The 15,283-nt window shown below is 46.3% G+C and overlaps 1 protein-coding gene and 1 long non-coding RNA gene across 2 annotated transcripts; one reads left to right on the forward strand and one right to left on the reverse strand.

Moving 5' to 3' along the window:
* Positions 1-47: 47 nt before the first annotated feature.
* SNRNP35 (small nuclear ribonucleoprotein U11/U12 subunit 35) lies at positions 48-11,264 on the reverse strand. Its single transcript, XM_013056440.2, has 3 exons — positions 10,917-11,264; positions 5,829-6,256; positions 48-918 (listed from the first exon to the last, which is right to left on the reverse strand). The coding sequence occupies exon 3, from the start codon at positions 913-915 to the stop codon at positions 175-177; it is 741 nt and encodes a 246-aa protein (XP_012911894.1). The 5' UTR covers positions 916-918; positions 5,829-6,256; positions 10,917-11,264; the 3' UTR covers positions 48-174.
* LOC123390156 lies at positions 6,572-9,785 on the forward strand. The gene is made up of 2 exons (XR_006604792.1): positions 6,572-6,668; positions 9,270-9,785. It is a non-coding gene; the product is annotated as an uncharacterized LOC123390156 (long non-coding RNA).
* Positions 11,265-15,283: the final 4,019 nt, after the last annotated feature.

Consider the following 15,283-nt stretch of genomic DNA (forward strand, 5'->3'; position numbering starts at 1 on the left):
TTAAACCGCAGCTCCAGGCTGGAAAGAAAACTTACTCCAGACTCCCATCACCATCAGCAAGTTTTATTCAAGCCCCGGACATACACACTGTATAACAGCAACACAGATCTCTCTGGGCTTCTGTCTAGACTGTGTCGTCGTCGTCGTCTGGGTGCTGGTGGGGGCGCTGGGCCTCTATTTACTTCGGTCCCTCTTGTCCCTCCCCTTGGCTCTGTCATCTCTGAAGTCCCTCTCTCTGTCCCAGTCACTTTCTGGCCACACCCTGGCTGGCTCTCTGTCCTGCCATCTCCTCTCCCGGCCACGGTCGTGGTCTCGGTCCCTTGTCCGGGAGTCCCAGTGTCTTTCTCGAGACCGAGATCGCTCCCGCTTTTCCCTTTTCCCCTCTCTGTATTGGTCATTTTTAACAATCGGCAAATTAATGGGTTTTCGGAAAGGCCGATCGCGCCCCCCAAACCTTAGCTGCCCGGATTCCTTCTTCCCCCCGAGACCCCCTCCAAGTCGCCGAGGGATCCAGCCTTTGAGGGTCCTTTCCAGCTCGTAGTCGACAAATATCTCATGCTGGTCAATAACCAGGCCGTCCGCATCCCGGTAGGCTTTGATCAGAGAACGCTCCTCCTTGTATTCGATGAAGGCATAGCCCTTGGAAAAGCCCGTGACCAAGTCCCTCACCAGCCTAAGCCGCCGGATGTCCCCATAGCGGGAAAATACTTCCTTCAACTTCTCCTCCTTGGTCTGCAAGTTTAGTCTTGCCACAAACAGGGTGAGGAGGGGGTCTCCTGTGACGCCTTTGTTGGGGGTGTATCGAGCCAACATTGCCCTCCAGACGGCGCGATCGTGTGGGTCTTCATCGGTGCCGTCGATGCTGCCTGCTTTAAGCGGGTCATACTCCTTGGCAATGGGCATCCAATCGTTCATGTTCTAGGAGGGATCACAGCAAGCCTTTATGGAGCACCTACTATGACCTACTCATTTCATCCTTATAACAAACAACCCCATGAAGTAGATACTGTTACTCCCTCCTTCAGTAGGGAAGGAAGCAGGACCCAGAGCCAGAGGCCTCCCAGTCACAGAGCGGATGGAACAGTATCAAAGCCAGACAGTGGGGCTCCACTATGTGACGTGGTCACCCGCTGCTCTACACTCCATCCCGGGAAGAAGCAAGGGGCAACGTGCTTGAATTTGGACCATCCGTGCACCATCCAATTTAGTCACAACAGGACACTCACCAACTACATGACAACGTGGCAACGCAGATCAAAATCCAGGCTCACCTTTCAGGCTAAAATGGTCATAGGAAAACCAGCCTGGGAACGGCTATGAAAAATGGTGTTTTTATTTTTTATTTTTTTAAAGGTTTTATTTGACACAGAGAAAGGGATCACAAGTAGGCAGAGAAATAGGCAGAGAGAGAGGAGGAAGCAGGCTCCCCACTGACCAGAGAGCCCCATGGGGGGCTTAATCCCAGGACCCTGAGATCATGACCTGAGCCGAAGGCAGAGGCTTAACCCACTGAGCCACCCAGGTGCCCCCCAAAATGGTGTTTTTAAAAGCTCTTTACTGTCAAGTATTTCAAACATGTACCCACATAGAGAATGGCATAGCCCTCCACAAACTCGTCACCTGACTCTGACCAACACGTGGCCAGTCTTACTTCATTTGTGCCTCACTTGCATTCCCACTCCTAGATGACTCTGAAAGAAATTCTAGATCCTACATGCTCTTCTATGAATGTTCTGGTATGCGTCCTTAAAAGATAAGAAAGGGAAGGACTGTTGGTAAAACACAAAACTACAAATGAAAATGGTGCTTTGGATGTGGTATTTTGCAACAGGTAGCATAGCTGAAATTACAGCAACCCGGCAGCAACCGACTCCGGTTCAAAAGCAACATGGGCTTTCTTCCCAATCCCCTGGCTGATAATCTGTTCATGCCTGAAGGCCTGGGAACTGACTGCAAAGGTAACTTTAGCCCTGCAAAGATACTGCAACTGTGATTCATTCTGATACAGGAATTTTTTTTTAAGATTTTATTTATTTATTTGACAGATCACAAGTAGGCAGAGAGGTAGACGGGGTGGGGAGGGGGGAAACCAGGCTCCCCACTGAGCAGGGAGCCCGATGCGGGGCTCGATCCCAGGACTCTGGGATTGTGACCTGAGCCGAAGGCAGAGGCTTTAACCCACTGAGCCACCCAGGTGCCCCAGAATTTTTTTTTTTAAGAGGATGGGAAAGTTGAAGTTGAGAGGAGAGGCTGCTGATACGGTAACTGATAAACATTCTGGGGAATTGGCTGGAATAATACAGTTTGCCAACATTTCAGACACCGCTACTGCTCACGTGACCGCCTCTATAAAACTTTAGAGCCATAACTGAGATTCGTTACCTTAAAACCAGGACTCCAGGTGCTTAGCCAGCTCAATGAGCAGAGCATGTGACCCCTGATCTAGGGGTCATGAATTCCAGCCCCACGTTGGCTGCAGAGCTGGCTTTTATAAACAAACAAATGAGGGCTCTATCAAATTTATGAGTAATCTCATTCATAATATCTTTCCATGATATTTATTAAAATATCTATAATTTTTCCCCTCTTACTTGTATTTTCCTCAAGGATCTTTTTACTTTTCTTTTTCTTCATCTGATGGGTCATGGAGGGAGGGTGCACTATGGGATTATTTTCCCAGTAAAAAGACCAAACACAGAATAAAATCCAAAATCAATGGCACTGCACTCAAGACCTCTGACTGTCACTTATCATTTCACCACAGCCACTGCAAGATCTTCTTTACCCAGGATTGCTCCTCATCCTTAAATGCGCTCTATCCCCCAGCTCCGGGTCCTCCTCTGTGCAATTTCCTCTCCTGGGAACAGTGTGTCTTCCTTTCCACATCTCCACTTACAGAAACTCTATTGATCCTTCCAAGCTGCTTCGGCAGGAAGCAAATTCATCTGTCCCATAGCTCAGGGCACCTCTTCTGTAATACCAAGCACATTTTCCCTGAACACACAGCAAATATTCTTTAGTCTAGTGTATGCTTTGCTTTATCTCCCTTCTAGGACACTTCCTGATGAAGACTACGAACTGAGAGGCAAAACCACCTTATACCGTCCGCCACCACAGTATAAAAGGAGGGTATATATGCCCGTCATCGTTAACCAGCAACTTTAGAGAAGGCAGCTCTGGTATCCTTATCCGTAAAAGGATAAAAAAACAGCTCGAGTGGCGAGATGAGAGGGTTTCAGTCCCTCTGGGGGCTGCCTCTAACTCACTGTCTCCTCTCTTGTGGCTGGAACTTCTCCATATGAAAAAAAGAAGAAAGTAAGAGGGAGCGCTATGTTGTTTGACTCTCTCCCTGCTCTAGTCTCTAAACAATTCCATTCTACTGGCCCTACCATTCTAGACCACACTCCCTATCCTCCATCACAGGGTTGCAGACACACACGCAAGGACCATACTTATTAGAGTTAACTTGTATCGAAGACTTAGGAGGTGCCGGGCACCTTGCTAAGCACTTAATTCCCCTCCCCTTGCAACACTGTCAGGACACAGGTTCTACTATTAGTGCCATTTCAGGTGAGACAGACACACAAAAAGCTTTCTTTTGCCCCAAATCACAAGGCCAAGAAGTAGCTTTGCCAGGGAGTTACATTCAAGGGCTTTGACCACTCCAGAGCTGGACTTGAGCTCTTAGTATTTCCTTAGATGGCTGTCATAAAGTAGAAAACTGTGAAGGTGGGGAGAGCAAAAACAACTACGAAAACCAAGAGGATTCTGTGTTTTTGAGGCTGAGGAAGAATCCCTTCCAAGAAGAAAGGTCATAAAAGATCCATCAAATAAAACTGATATTATTCTCCACTGAACTCCTGTTCAAAGCCTTAAGAATTCTTTAATGTATGAAAGACATTAGGGTTCAAAGCCTACAGTCAAGAAAGAATTCTTGAGACATTTCAGTGCAAAAACGTGGTTTCATTAAAGCATGGGGACAGGACCTGAGGGCAGAAAGAGCTGCACCCTCCCAACTTTCAAGTTGGGAGGGGGTTACGGATCGTGGCAATCTCTAGGAATTTTGGAAACAAGGTTTCCAGGACTTTCAGGGGGCTGGCTATTTTCCAATAAAACCTTAGTCATGAGACCCCTGATGTATATCGGTGGGTCATATGCTTGGGGAATGATTGCCAACACGATCTTGAGGGGACGGAGATAAAGGGAGTTTCCAAAGGAATTTTTGTATGTTCAAGTAGACTCACAGGATCCTGGGGTTTGGGCTAAGACTGCCTTTTGCCCTTAGCAAAGTATCAGCATCAAGGCAGCTGGGTCCCTAGAGGAATGTCACTCTGCCCGTTTCCAGGACTTGTCAGAGGGTTGTAGGTAGGAAGGAAATTTAATCATTTTTCTGCTGCCTTTGTATCCCACATCGTTCTTCAAATTAAAATCTGAAGAGCATTACAAGGGAGAGTCTGAATTTTCTTTCTCCTTCGTGGGTATACTTCTATCATTATTAAATGCCAGGGCGCCCGGGTAGCTAAGCCCATTCATTAAGTGTCTGCCTTCGGCTTAGGTCACCTCTCAGGGACCAGGGAAGGAGCCCCACACGGGGGTCCCTGCTCAGTGAGGAGTCTGCATCTGCTTCTCCCGCTCCGTCTGCCCCTTAGCCCCCTGCTAGTTTTCTCTGTCTGTCTCAAATAAATAAAATCTTAAAAAACAAAAACAAAAAACCTAAGTGGCATGAAAAAGAAAGGAAGGGAGAGGAGGGGAGAAGAGGAAAGGAAGAAAACTAAAACCAAGCGCCAGGAGAGCAGCAAGCTTCACGGTTTCTCATCCATCTTCCTGGGAGTATCCCCTCCTCTGCTGCCTTAGGTTGAGATTTCCAGTTTCTTCGGTCAATGTTACCATTTCATAAACATTCATAAATCTTAAATGAGGAGCGCCTGGGTGGCTCAGTGGATTAAGCCGCTGCCTTCAGCTCAGGTCATGATCTCAGGGTCTCCGATCGAGCCCCGCATCGGGCTCTCTGCTCGGCGGGGAGCCTGCTTCCCCCTTTCTCTCTGCCTGACTCTCTGCCTGCTTGTGATCTCTCTCTGTCAAATAAATAAATAAAAATCTTTAAAAGTAAATAAATAAATCTCAAATGAGATGCGAGCGATGAATGGTGGGGGATGAAGGTAGACGGGGAAATTAATCATTACAGACAAAAGAGCGGAAAGGGAACAAGAACACGAGATCCTGAGAACACCAGGGTTAAGACCTAGTCCGTCCAAAGCTTAAATCCTCTGAAAAACGTAGCTACGTGCCCCTTCACTAGGTTATGGTGAAGCTTAGGTAGGACAGTGTCTGTGGATGTGCTTTATAGTTAGAACGCATGATGCAGATCCGTTATTACGACACCGTCCAACAAAGCGTGGAAAAGTGTGCTTCCCCTTTCTAAAGCCCCCGAGTTTAGAATATTCCCGCGCTTTGCATCCAAGCGCGAAACCCACGGAGCCCTCCCGCGCATGCGCAGTGGCGCCGCGGCCGCGAAGGCGGAAGTCTGGGTGGGAAAGCCTGTGCTCCTAGCAGCCCCGCCGCACCTCGGTCCGGACCGCTGGCCCTCGAGGCTGCCCCCCCTCCCCGCCAAAACCCCCAGTCTCTCACCCTCTGAGTGGGAGAAGGGGCTCTTCTTCCACCCCAGCTACCGCCCCCGCTTTCCGCAACACAACCCCAGAAGGGCTTCCCCCGACTTTGCCAGGCTTCAACATGGCGGCCCCTCCACGAGTGGACGCAAGGTCCGGCTCGAATTCCCTCGTCCTTCCCGTCGGAGTGGGCCCTCCTGCCGCCAGGCCGCTCCCACTTACCTCAGCAAGGCTCCGGCTTCCCTTCGCACTGAAGCCAGCGGACTCCACGGACTCCAAGCGCCGGGAGATTCCTGGCGCTTGCCCGAACGGACCTTTATATTGGAAGAAGCAGATTCGCCACGAGCAGTGTTTTGTTTTGTTTTGACTTTTAAGAAACTTAATCCACGTGTATTGAGCCCCGAGGGTATATCATCCCCGAAGAGAAGAAGCTTTCCGTTTTTCTAATTTTTTGCACGACGACCGAAATTGCTTAATTGGACGATTGAGTTGAAAGACTATCGAATGTGCGGTTAGTCGTCTGGGAGGAGCGGACTCGCCCTCCGTAGCGAAGGGGTCTGTCCCCTCGGCGCGACTGTCATCCCTCCACACTCACTTTGGGAATGGGATTATATCCTGGTGTCTTCAGAGAATGCGTGTGCTGGTTCCCACTGAAGAAGAAAAAGGGTCAGGGAAGGGCTGACCACCCTGACTCCATCTTGCACCAGCCTCCATTTTGTGGGGTTCTCCGAAGAGCAGCCCCTCTCGGAATCCTGATAAACATGCCGAGGTTTGAACCCCTGGAAGGTTGCCTCCGTCTCGCAGCCTTGAGCAAAAGAGGGCAGCTGATAGGTGGGCAAACCCCTACCCGCTGAAATTTTTCCCTCGCGGGGGTAAACCAGGCTCGGGCACACCAACGGAGTGGGATGGTGCTTCGCCCTTTGCAAACCGCATTAAAGAGTGGTCGTCTTTTTCCTCGCTCATAGGCTCGCTCCAGAGGTTTTTCCCTTAACAGTGTGGAGCAGCGGCGGCAAAAGTGTGCAACAGCCTAATTACCTCCCGCGGAGGTCTGGACCTGCCGCAGTGAGCACCGCAGCCCCGTGTCGCCTCTCTTAGGGCAGCTCCTATAATGGGGGCCTGGGGGGGGGGTTCCCCACCTCGGTAGTGCTCAGGAGACTTTTCTTTCTTTCCTTCCCCCCTCCTCCCGCTTTAAGATTTTATTTTATTTTATTTAGATTTTATTTATTTGACAGAGGTCACAAGTAGGCAGAGAGAGGAGGAAGCAGGCTCCCTGCTGAGCAGAGAGCCTGATGTGGGGCTCGAACCCAGGACCCGGGGATCATGACCTGAGCCGAAGGCAGAGGATTAATCCACTGAGCCACCCAGGTGCCCCAAGATTTTATTTTTAAATACTCTATATACCCAAGGTGGGGCTCGAACTCGGGACCCTGAGATCAAGCGTCTCATGCTCCAGGGACTGAGCCAGTCGGGCACCTTGAGACTTTCTGGGGGGAGAGTTCCTCGTTTCAGAACTGTTAGCCCTTCAGGGGAGGGTTCCTCCGATACAGAATGGGTACCAGTCTCTCAGAAACAGCTTTTGATGATCAGCCTGCTGATTGTACAGATAAAAACTATGGCCCCTGGGCACCCGGGTGGCTAATGATCTGGTTTCTGCTCAGGTCATGATCTCAGGGTTGTGAGCTGGAACCCTGCCCCAGGCTCCTTGTTCAGTGGGGAGTTCAGTGTGGAGTCTGCTACTCTCCCGCTCCCTCTGCTCACCACCGCTGGAGCTCACTGGCTCTCTAAACAGATAAATAAAATCTTAAAACAAACAAAAACCCATGGCCCGGGGAGCTTCCTCAAGCTGGGTTCAGATCACTAAATATTATTTAAAATGTCACTGGCCTTGTTGGGGCACCTTTGACGTCCCTAAACTGGTATATTTAAGAACACAGTTGGAAAGGGGAAGCTATCATACTTCACAAAATCAGTGGAAGCCTGTTTCAGTTGGTGGTTATAAGCCCTCAAAAGAAACGACTCAGGGATAGCAGCTGTAAAAGAAAAAAAACTCAAAAGTCAAAGATGAAAGCAATTAGAACAACGCAACACTGAATCAGAAATTATTCCACATCTTCCATTTCCAGTTCTCCGTCCCCCACGGCATGCTTTCTACTTTTTCTGTTATATGCTGGTCCTAAACAGAACTTAATCTTGCAAAAGACTTTCCTAACCCAAAAGAAAATTCGAAAGAGTTCACTTGACAACTAATTTGGACTATCAGGGCCCTTAATCCAGACCCTTCTGACCTCTACCAACGAGTATGCATGCTTGTTGGACCTATACAGGACCAAGAATGGATGAATAAAGCTGGGTAGGAAAACTCCTCACAAGACTTTGAACTTCCCCATAATGAGGCCCTAGAAAAAAACTTCTAATACAGCTGCAAATTAAGTCAAAATGATGTCCCATATGTGGGCACCTCAAATAAATTAGAAGGCAGTACAAAACGAAACAATAAAAGGAAGAACTTGCTTTACAATTTTTTGATAGATTCGAAAAAGTGTTTGTCCAAAATTCTGGAACCCTTAGATTGGATAAAAGATCAAGTTGTTTTAATCCGAGTTTCTAGAGGACTTCTTTACTCTGTCTCAACTCGGGTCAGACAACATGACCCTGACCAGCAGACCAAACTCCTCATGGTCTAGCATGATTGGCAAAGATGATCAGCTAATAACAAAATAAATTTTAAAAAATTAAAACATTTTTTTAACTTAAAAAAAATTTTTTTTTAGATTTTATTTATTTGACAGAGAGAGAGAGATCACAGGTAGGCAGAGAGGCAGGCAGAGAGAGAGGGGGAAGCAGGCTCTCTGCTCAGCAGATGCGGGGCTCAAACCCAGGACCCCGAAACCACGACCTGAGCCGAAGGCAGCGGCTCCACCCACTGAGCCACCCAGGCACCCCAACTTAAAAAAATTTTTTTCAAAAGAATTAATGGCTAACCTTATGGCTCTACAAATGGCAAACTCCAAATCCATGTTAAAACGATAAAACCTGTTTCTTTTGCAAAAACCTGGACATTTCAGGGATACCTGGCTGGCTTATTCAGTAGGATGAGCCACTCTTGATCTCAGGGTCATGAGTTCAAGCCCCACATTGGGCATGGAGCCTACTTAAAAGAATCGTAAACAAAGCAAACAAAAACAAAAAAACCTGGAACTTTCAAAAAGGAATGCTTGAAATACAAAAGATGGCTCCAAAAGATAAAAAAAAAATCATGGGGCTCCTGGGTGCTGCAGTCAGTTAAGCATCTGACTCTTGAATTTGGCACAGGTTATGATCTCAGGGTCCTGAGATCAAGACCTAAGTCTGGCTCCATGCTGGACATGGAGCCAGCTTAGGATTCTTTTCTCCCTCTTCCTCTGCACATGCCCCCCGCCCCACAACCCCATTCACACGTGCATACATGTGTGCACTCTCTCTCTCTCAAAAAAAAAAAAAAAAAACCCACAAATCTCAAAACCAATTCCTCTATCAGATTAGAGATGTTCCAAGGACAAAATGGGGATTTTTTTCCCCTTTCTCCCTAGCAAACCCCAATGGAGAAACTCCCATGACAATTCAGAATGAAGATGGTTTTATTCTTCTTTTTACGATATAATTTGATTAATTAATTTATTTCAGAGAGAGAGTGTGAGCCGGAGGAGGAGCAGTGGGGGAAGGACAGACAGACTGGGCCCAGTCCTACCACCCCAAGATCGCAACCCGAATGAAAATCATGAGTTGGATGCTGACCCACCCAGGCACCTCCAAGACATTCTTATAGACACTAGAGCAACTCCTTCAATCCTCAACTCCTGGATCTATTTTCTAGTCCCCTGCCTCAAGAATACAAAAGCACTTAATCATGATCAGGGTCACTAATCAGCCACCAACTGTCCCATTATCTCAACCCCTAGAGTTCATTCTTGGCACTCAACAAGGCAAAACAAAATGGTACCCTCATCACCAGCACTTTTTTTTATTTTTTTAAGTAGTCTCCATACCCAACGTGGCGTTCAAACTCAGGACCCTAAGTCACTACTCTACCAACTGAGCCAACTGGGCACATCAACTTCCAGCACTTTTGTTAGGAAGAAATTTTTTGCAGGCTTACCAGGCCTATATTTCCTATGACTAAATAAAAATGAAGTACTGCTACATTTGCCTTCTCGCTCTTCAGAATTCCTAACTGATCTGTCCAGTACTTCCCCCTAGTCAGTCCACTGCCCCGACCCTCACCTCTCCCCGACTCCCTCCTGCCCCTCTCCCCCCACCAACCCCGTTCCTAAATGTGCTCCCCGACCAATTGTGGGCAACCTCTTCTACCAGTATAGGACACATAATCTTGACTCCCCCAGTAACTATTCAAATTGATCCATTAAAGGCCGTAAGGTATTAAGTAATACCCTTTAAGCCCTATGGCCATTAAAAGAATAACTCCTATTATATAAGACTTTATCAACAAAGGATTGATCATCCCCACTACTAATCCTTGTATTAACCCCATTTTTCCAGTTAAAAAGCCCCCAAATAGAGGAAAGCATTTTGTTCAAGACCTTAGGGCAATTACCAATACAGTCACACCCTGTACTCCTATTGTTCCTGACTCCCGCACCCTCCTCTAACATACCAGCTGAAACTACCACTTTTTCTGTCATTGCCTTGTGCAGTGCCTTCTTCAGCATCCCTATCAGCCCCCAAGCTCAGTATCTTTTTACTTTTGCATGGTGTAATCAACAATAATACACTTGGATAGTCCTACCCGAGGAATATGCTGAAAGTCCTTCCTATTTGCTGACTGAAAAGATCTTGATTTCCCTGGCTTATCTATGCTTTACAATATAGAGATAATTTATTCGATAATTTATTACTATGTTCTCCCACCCTAAAGGCTGGTCCCACTGATGCTAACTAAATGTCTTCTCAAACAATTAGCCAACAAAGGACACAACGCTCTAAACATAAATTACAACTCTGCTCTGCTTCAGTCAAATTCCTAGGCCACCTTTTGCTGGATGGGCTAAAAATAGAACCAGACAAATTACTACCTTCACCCAGGTCCCTCAGCCCCAGACTAAAAGACAATTACAGGGTTTCTGGGTCTTGCAGTTGTTGCCTTTGGATTCCCAATTATTCATCACAGCTCAACCCTTACATCGCCTTCCACTGCAAGCCTGATCGATCCCATGCCCTCAAGAGGCCCAAGATGACTTTGTATCTTTTTTTTTTTTTTTAAGTGTAGGTATTTATTTAAACAATCTCTACACCCAGGAAAGGGCTCAAACTCACCATTTGAGATCACACATTCACCGACTGAGCCAGGCAGGCAACCGACCTTTGTATCTTTAAAAATTAAAAAACAGCTTGTTTTTTCCACAATGCTAGGACATCCTAACTGCCAACTGCCCTTCCTTCTTGTTCATCTGGGAATCCTTCCCCCAAAGGCTTGGAGGCCTGCAACACCACATAGGATATTACAGTCTTCAGTTAGAGACCGTGGCCAAACATTCATCTCCCATACGCCATGTCCTAGCAACCTGCCTCTATACTCATTACTGCCACCAAAAACTAATACTGGTTTCTCTCCTACAGATAGTAGTTCCACATCCAGTTAAAACACTTAGACTCCCACCACACCCAGCACCTATCTGCCAGCTGACTTACAAAATTTGAACCACAGTTTCCTTCCTCTCCAAACATTTCAGTCTCTCTCTGTCCTGTCAATCCTGCTACGTTATTTCCCTTACCCCTCAAAACTCAACTGAGTTTTACAATTTCATCCTTGTAACTGACTCATTCCTTACCCCTCAGTTAGACTTTTGTGAAATTCCCTTCTCAAATACAGATTTTATTTGATTTACTGACTGATCGATCTTATAGTATTTTTATTTTTTTTTAAGATTTTATTTATTTATTTGACAGACAGAGATCACAAGTAGACAGAGAGACAGGCAGAGAGAGAGGAGGAAGCAGGCTCCCCGCTGAGCAGAGAGCCTGATGTGGGGCTCAATTCCAGGACCCTGGGATCACGACCTGAGCCGAAGGCAAAGGCTTAACCACTGAGCCACTCAGGTGCCCCTGATCTTTTTTTTTTTTTTTTTAAGATTTTATTTATTTATTCGAGAGAGAATGAGTGAGAGAGAGCATGAGAGAGAAGGTCGGAGGGAGAAGCAGACTCCCCAAGGAACTGGGAGCCCCATGCGGGACTCGATCCTAGAAGTCCAGGATCATGACCTGAGCCGAAGGCAGTCGCTCAACCAACTGAGCCACCCAGGTGCCCAGATCCCCCTGATCTTATATAAAAGATGATCAGGTGCCGCCTGGATGACTCAGTCAGTTAAGCGTCTGCCTTTGGCTCAGGTTATGATCCAGGGTCCTGGGATCTAGCCCCATATCAGGCTCCCTGCTGAGCAGGGAGCCTGCTTCCTCCCTCTCTCTCTGCCCTTCCTCCTGCCTCATGCACTCTCTTTCTCTCTCAAATAAATAAAATCTTAAAAAATGATCAAGAAAAATACAATGCAGTATAGTCTAGTATCCACTGAAAAAATTATGGAAGCAGAATCTTTATCCAAGTTTCACGTGGCCCAACAAGCTGGATTACATGCTCTAAAAAGAGCCAATCGATAATAAAAACTCTCATTGTCTATACAGATAGCAGATATGCTTTTGGGGTCATCCCTGGTTTTGGTAAGCTCTAGAAGCAGGGTTCCTGACATCCTCTGGACTTAGGGGCACCAGGCTGGCTCAGTCAGTAGAGCATGGGACTTTTGATTTTGGGGTAATAGGTTTGAGCCCCATGTTGGGTGTAGAGATTACTTGAAAATAAAATCTTTTTTAAAAAAATCCTCCAAAACTTATTAAAACTGCTTGACGCCATTCTCCTTCCCTCCAGCTTAGCTCTTATAAAAGTTCAAAGTCCATTTCAAACTTGATACCCCTAAAGCCAAGAGCAATCATTATGGTACCCAAGCCACCAAAGATGTGACGCTTCAAACTTCTGATTTACAAATGTTCATCTGTGTGACACATTGGGGCACAATTAAATGGCCCTATGGGCACAACAATGCTATTGGAAGCCGTCTCCAACTGTTGCCCAACTAATATTTCAAAATGTACAATTTGCTCCTTGCACAATCCTGGGAAACCATATCACGCTGCGTTACATCAAGTTCCTCTTCCCCACAGGTCTTTTAACATCTGGCAAACTGATTTCATCCAACTTCCCCTGTGGTAACGATTTGTATGTTTTCTCACAAAATGGAGGCGTTTTCTTTGCAGGCAAGCAACAGCAAAAGCAGTAGCCAAAACCTATTAGAAAAAAAAAACATTCCCAATTAGAGTACCTTGACCCTATATATGTATATCAAGCGGATATATATCTTCTTGAGGTTGTATTTTCTTCTTCTCCTGGGGTACACAATGTAGAATGAATCTTTAATAAGTTTGGCCTTTCATATATATTCTGTACAGGAGAATGTCTCCTTGTAACAAAGTAGAGGGCAAGTGACCTCTCTCTCTCTCTCTCTATATATATATATATATGTGTGTGTGTGTGTGTATAAATATAAATATAAATATATATATATATATATATATATATATGATATACTGGAAGACATATAAACTTAAATGTTCATTACAGACGTAAAGGAAAGGACTTCGGTATTGTTAACCCCCTTGTGTGCAGCAAAGCTACAAGGGGCTGGTTCATGCATGGATTCATGTTTCTCATTTAAAAAGGCTCCACATCCTGAAAATGACAGGAGAGTCACTCCCCTTTTAGAGGGGGACTGAAGCAGACAAGGTCCAAAGCCAGCAGTTGATACTCAAGATTCCAGACCAGACTCAGAACCTTCCTTTTACTTGAATTCTCATTTTTGTTCCTTTTGTCTCTTCCACCACCCAGTATTGTCCTGAAGTCATTCATGACCTCTGCGTACTCCCTCCGTATGACTTCTTAACCGAAGACTTCCTTTATTTTCTTGTAGGCTTTTTTTTTTTAAGATTTCATTCATCTGTTTGTCAGAGAAAGAGATCACAAGTAGGCAGAGAGGCAGGCAGAGAGAGAGAAGCAAGCTCCCTGCCCAGCTGAGAGCCCGACACGGGTCTGAATCCCAGGATCCTGAGATCACGACCTGAGCCAAAGGCAGAGGCTTAACCCACTGAGCCACCCAGGCACCCTGACCTTTAAGCTTTAATAAGACTTGACACCATGGCACCTGACTGGCTCAATCAGTAGATGTGCACTCGATCTTGGGGTCATGAATTCGAGCCCCATGTTGGGTATAGAGATTATTTTAAAAAATAATATACTTTAAAAAATAATAAGACCTAACACCCTATAGTCTCTACACTTTTTTAAAAAGTTTTTAAATTTTATTTTTATTTCCATTTTACTTGAGAGAGAGAGAGCGCACAAGCAGGGGGAACAGTAGAGGGAGAGGGAGAAGCAGGCTCCTGCTGAGCAGGGAGCCTGACACTGGGCTTGATCCCAGGACCCTGAGATCATGACCTGAGCCAAAAGCAGACACTTAACGGACTGAGCCACCTAGGTTCCCTGAGTCTCTACCCTTTGTTCTCAATTCCTATGCACATTCAAGATGAAAAACCAGTTAAGAATATTCTACTACTATGTTCCATCAAAGAGGATTGAATGGAATACCAGCTCTGTTGTTAAGCTGTCCCAAGCCATAGCCCAGGAGACCCCCCCCTAAGAACTGCTGGGTGAGTCACAACAGACACTCCAACCAAATACAAAATGCTCCCTCTTCACTCCTCTCTGCACAATAACATTGTCCCGCAGATTAAGATCATGTGCGATGGGAAGGCCTGGGTGGCTCAGTTGGTTAAGCAGCTGCCTTCGGCTCAAGTCATGGTCCCAGAGTCCTGGGATCGAGTCCCACATCGGGCCCCTTGCTTGGCAGGGAGCCTGCTTCTCCCTCTGCCTCTGCTGCCATTCTGTCTGCCTGTGCTCCCTCTCTCTCCCCCCCCCTCTCTCTCTGACAAATAAATAAATAAAATCTTTAAAAAAAAAAAAGATCACGTGCGATGACTCTCATCCAATACCCTTGCCCTCCACCCCTGAAGTACCCTAACCCCATTTTCTTTAACCTCCTTTCCCTGTTTTGACATTCTTCATGCACATAATTTGATTTCTTGTGTAAGATATGTCCACCTGGGACCTAGTGTGGTCTCTACAGATGTAAGTCTCAACCTTTTGCTATCATCCATCAAGCTGCAGCTGTATCTCATCCACCTCTCCTAATGCTGCTACTGCCCTCTGCCCCGACATCCCAGAGCCGAAGATGAACCATGAAACTTATTATCAATGCTTGGGTTCACTAATCTCCAGGGGAATGATTCATCAAAAGCCCTGTCATTGGAATTCTTGGAAGAGCTTTGGCTCTAATCAAACCAATGCTAGGTTTTAGCCTTCCTGTGACCTCGATAAACCTTACATTGCAAGACCCCTATCTTCCTTCTGTGCCAACTCTTCTTCCCAATCATCAGTAGCACCACTCTGGACGATAAAACAGGAGCAAATCAATCTTGCTGTGCTCCCACGGCAGCCCCCTTAATTATCTTCCCATATTGGCAAACCCCTATGGAAAAACAACTAGCCAAACCCTACCCTTCAAATGCATTAACAATGCCTG

The sequence above is a fragment of the Mustela putorius genome, unplaced genomic scaffold (genome assembly GCF_011764305.1).
Source record: "Mustela putorius furo isolate JIRA1106 unplaced genomic scaffold, ASM1176430v1.1 tig00537248_pilon_pilon_pilon, whole genome shotgun sequence".
In the NCBI taxonomy this organism is placed as follows: Eukaryota; Metazoa; Chordata; class Mammalia; order Carnivora; family Mustelidae; genus Mustela; species Mustela putorius.